Source organism: Histoplasma capsulatum, genomic scaffold, assembly GCF_000149585.1.
Source record: "Histoplasma capsulatum NAm1 scaffold_8 genomic scaffold, whole genome shotgun sequence".
In the NCBI taxonomy this organism is placed as follows: Eukaryota; Fungi; Ascomycota; class Eurotiomycetes; order Onygenales; family Ajellomycetaceae; genus Histoplasma; species Histoplasma mississippiense.
Window position 1 is genome coordinate 395,784 of NW_001813975.1, and position 3,862 is coordinate 399,645.

Below are 3,862 nucleotides of genomic sequence, written 5' to 3' on the forward strand. Positions count from 1 at the left end.
CCAGGAAGAGGGAGGGCCCATTTCCTTAGATATTTTCATAAGAAACAATCCTCCATGATCAGACGGACCACCCAAGGCCTGAATTATGTCTCTCTCTCACCCCCCAAAAATCATTTTGGACACAGCCAAATTGAAATATACACTGTTATTAGTTGGCTGGTTAGTTTCTGTCCCCAATCCCACGATCGAACCACATCTGCAGCCGGTAACCAAACTCATCTGATCAGCGTTGCATGATCGCCATTTAGTAACCCCCCTGGGACCGATTTCAGGCGAAGAAGTAAATGGATCGCAAGTTTCAATCCGGGCAACTGTCAGTGGGGAGTGCATACAACCCCCCACCACTCAACGAAGCCGTGTCATATCGGCGTTTGCAGAGCGCAGCCAGTAGCTCGTCTGGCATCGAGAATCATATCTTAGTTCATGGGCAAACGCTGGATTATAATATCCATGCTGGATTCTGCTCTGCTGGAAATAGAGATATCAAAATCAGACAAGCCGGCTGTCAGAAAATAATTAGCAGCGTGTTAGTTAAATGGCATCCCCTTCCCCCTTTGGGCTCCACCAAATATGTAAGTTGCTTAAATCGGCTTCTGCAGCAGCCGTCTTGACAAAGCGGATGCAACTGGAACTCGACAGGTCACAAACAACATTTGCTTAAATATTGGGATCATAAGTAATAGCTGATTTTTGGCGGGGAAAATTGCTTTCATCAAAGCCATCAATAGTTCACCCCGTCGACGTGCTCTGTAGAACCAGAAATGCTCATACAACACACTCTACCCAGGCGCGAAGCTGGATGGCATCGTTTCACCCTACATGAGAAGCGCCAGCAAATCCATTGGACCCTCTTGAACTTGCGCGTAGTCGACTTCCGCCGGCATTCAGAATACTTGTTTGGCGGCTGTTGACACCGGTGCGCAGCAGGTGGCGTATGTATCGCGCGCGGTCCATTTGGAGCGGTTGACGCAGGATGCCAAAAGAGGATCTCATGGTCGGCGGTTGATGGAGGAAGTTTGGGGATTAAAGGGGAACACTGCGTCATTCTGCAGCCTCTTTTTTATTTTTATTTTTTTTTTTTCTCACTAAGTCTCGGTTCACGTCTGCCGTCACAGGTCTGGCAGGCAGATATTTTGCTAAATAACGCGGCTTGAGAGGCTACTCAGGCTCAGGAGTTGCAACTTCATCGCAGAATTGAGAGCAGCCTTCCCTGGGTAAACACGTTATCTTCAGTAACTTCGTTGGCAGCCACGGGAGAAGAGGTAACTAGTTAAATAGCTATAGTTAGTAGTTACTAATCTGGCTGATGTCCCTTCATCGAACATAACTTTTCTTAGATGTAGATAGCTTCTCATCTTCCTTGCTTTAAGTCTTCTCCAGTTGCTCTCAACGTTGATTGCTGCGTCGTCTCTTCTGGCCATTTACCCACTGTTGGCGCTGCTCTTCCTGATCTGCATCAGTTCCGTTTGCGGTCTCCTCTGCGCCGTCCCCGCCGCACTCTTGCTCACCCCATTATAATCCCGCCATTCTCGCTCAGACTCTCTGAAACGGGTTCGCTTTACCTTACAAAGCCCGTTATTTAGATATCTTTCTCGTTTTGTATATGATCAATTTGACTCATTGCTGCCACACCATATTTATCACCGCCTCCGCTCAGCTTTGCTTGTGTTGTACATCTTTATCAAACCCCAGGCCAGACAGGCCTCCCTAACTAAACTATGTGAGATTCCCTCCATGGATAACAGGAGTGGAATTTTTAGCCGTTGTTCTTGTTGTGACTAACATCTACTAGGAGAATCTCAGTTTCAGTTGTCGCATCCGACACACATGTCGAGTCCGATCTCATCTCCCTTGATGTTGGCGAGGACATGACCGTCGCAGACCTAAAAGCTGTCATCCAAAGCGATATAAACATACCTTCATCTGCATTACGTCTTTTCTTCAATAACAAGCTCCTCACCAGCGATTCCCAAACTTTATCTCAAGCCACAATTCGGGAGGGGGACATGCTTGCCATGCAAATCCAGACCCAGACAGCAAGCCCGCAGCAGCAGCAACAAGGGCAAAACAATGTCCGGCGCCAAGCAGGTGCGAATCCAGCTATACAGGATGCACTGGCTAGGAGGCAGGCAGAAATGCCAGATCCTGAGACGTTACGACTCCATATGCTTGGAGACCCGAGAGTGTTGGAAGGGGTGAGAAGACAAAACCCTGCGTTAGCAGAAGTAGCAGAAAATGCCCAGCGGTTCCGTGAAGTGTTGCTTATGCAACAGCGGCAAGAGGCAGAGGCATTAGCTGCGAGGGAAGCGAAGATTGCCATGTTAAATTCCGATCCCTTTAATGTAGATGCGCAGAAGGAGATTGAGGAAATTATTCGCCAAAATGCGGTTATGGAAAATTTACAAGCTGCGATGGAGCATACACCAGAAGGTGAGTTGTAATACTCGCTTTAATATTCCTCCTCCTCCTCCTCCTCCTCCTCCTCCTCCTCCTCCTCCTCCCTCTTAACGTGAACTTCACTTGCTAACAGTTTTGTTCTAGCTTTTGGACGAGTAAGCATGCTGTATGTTCCTGTCGAAGTGAATGGCCACCGAGTTAAGGCCTTTGTCGACTCCGGTGCCCAGGTCACAATAATGTCACCAGAGTGTGCATCTGCATGCCATATCATGCGTTTAATTGATCGTCGCTACGGTGGTGTCGCGAAAGGCGTTGGGACTGCTGATATCTTGGGGCGCGTGCACTCTGCGCAGATCAAGATCGGGGATATATTCCTTTCCTGCTCATTCGCTGTTATGGATGGCAAACATATAGATCTTCTCATAGGGCTCGACATGCTCAAGCGACATCAAGCCTGCATTGACCTGCAAGATAACGTCCTAAGAATCGCAGGCCAAACCGTGCCTTTCCTTAGCGAAGCAGAAATCCCTAAGCACGATGAGCTTGAGGGCGAGCCTCTGGTGCATGGTCGGGATGGCGCAATTGTCGGTGCCAGATCAGGCGCAGTTGCCCAACCGGCCGGCCAACCTTCATCCTCCGCCCCGCCGTCCCAGTTCAGGCCAGCAAATTCACCCTCCCCTTCGTCCTCCACACCAAGAATAAACATCCACCCTTCCCCTTCCAACCCGTTGTCGTCCTCCAATAGCCATGACCTTCAACCTCCCGCTCAACCTTCCTCCAGCTCTCCTGTACCTGCCTCGCCATGGCCCGCAGAGTTAATATCCAAGATAACAGATTTGGGGTTCACACGGGAAGAAGCAGTGCAGGCCCTCGAAGCTGCTGGTGGGGATGTTGAAGGAGCCATCGGTTATCTTATCTAAAAGACCCCATCAGGTTCATCACCCTCGATTGTTATTTAATTGAAGCCACCCCTAGCGTTCTCCCCGGATTCACCTCATTCACGTCAACAACTCCTTACACACGATGTCACTCAGGCCACGGAAATGTCCATTTGATCATAGTTAGAACGTGATGGAAACGTGCCCCTTTTTTACTCGCATCACCCTTTTTATGAATTACCAACCCCCCTCGGGTACCTTCCCCCCATGCTATTCCATTACAGTTTCGCATAGTATAGAAATATACGGATACACATAGCTTTTCCATTTTTTATCCGGTGTCCTTCCCAAGACAAATAATGTTTTTAGCTGCCTTGATTAAGGATTTTACGTCCTTCGCGAATCAGAGTTACATAGTTAAATGTCAGCACCGTATATAATCCGTAAATCTTCCAGAGAGTTTGATATGTATAGTTATGAACACTTTGCTCCAAGCCCCAAAGCTTTAACTTGATCAGACCTCGGCGGTTCCTACGGGAGTTGGTTAATGACTGGAGTGAATTTCTTTTTGAGGAGTAACGGTTAAG

At 48.4% G+C, this 3,862-nt stretch overlaps 1 protein-coding gene across 1 annotated transcript; it reads left to right on the top strand.

Moving 5' to 3' along the window:
- Positions 1-284: 284 nt before the first annotated feature.
- HCAG_07114 (conserved hypothetical protein) lies at positions 285-3,317 on the top strand (the record flags this gene model as incomplete). The annotated part of the gene is made up of 5 exons (XM_001537642.1): positions 285-572; positions 729-906; positions 1,381-1,551; positions 1,804-2,430; positions 2,542-3,317. The coding sequence occupies 5 exons, from the start codon at positions 285-287 to the stop codon at positions 3,315-3,317; spliced, it is 2,040 nt and encodes a 679-aa protein (XP_001537692.1).
- Positions 3,318-3,862: the final 545 nt, after the last annotated feature.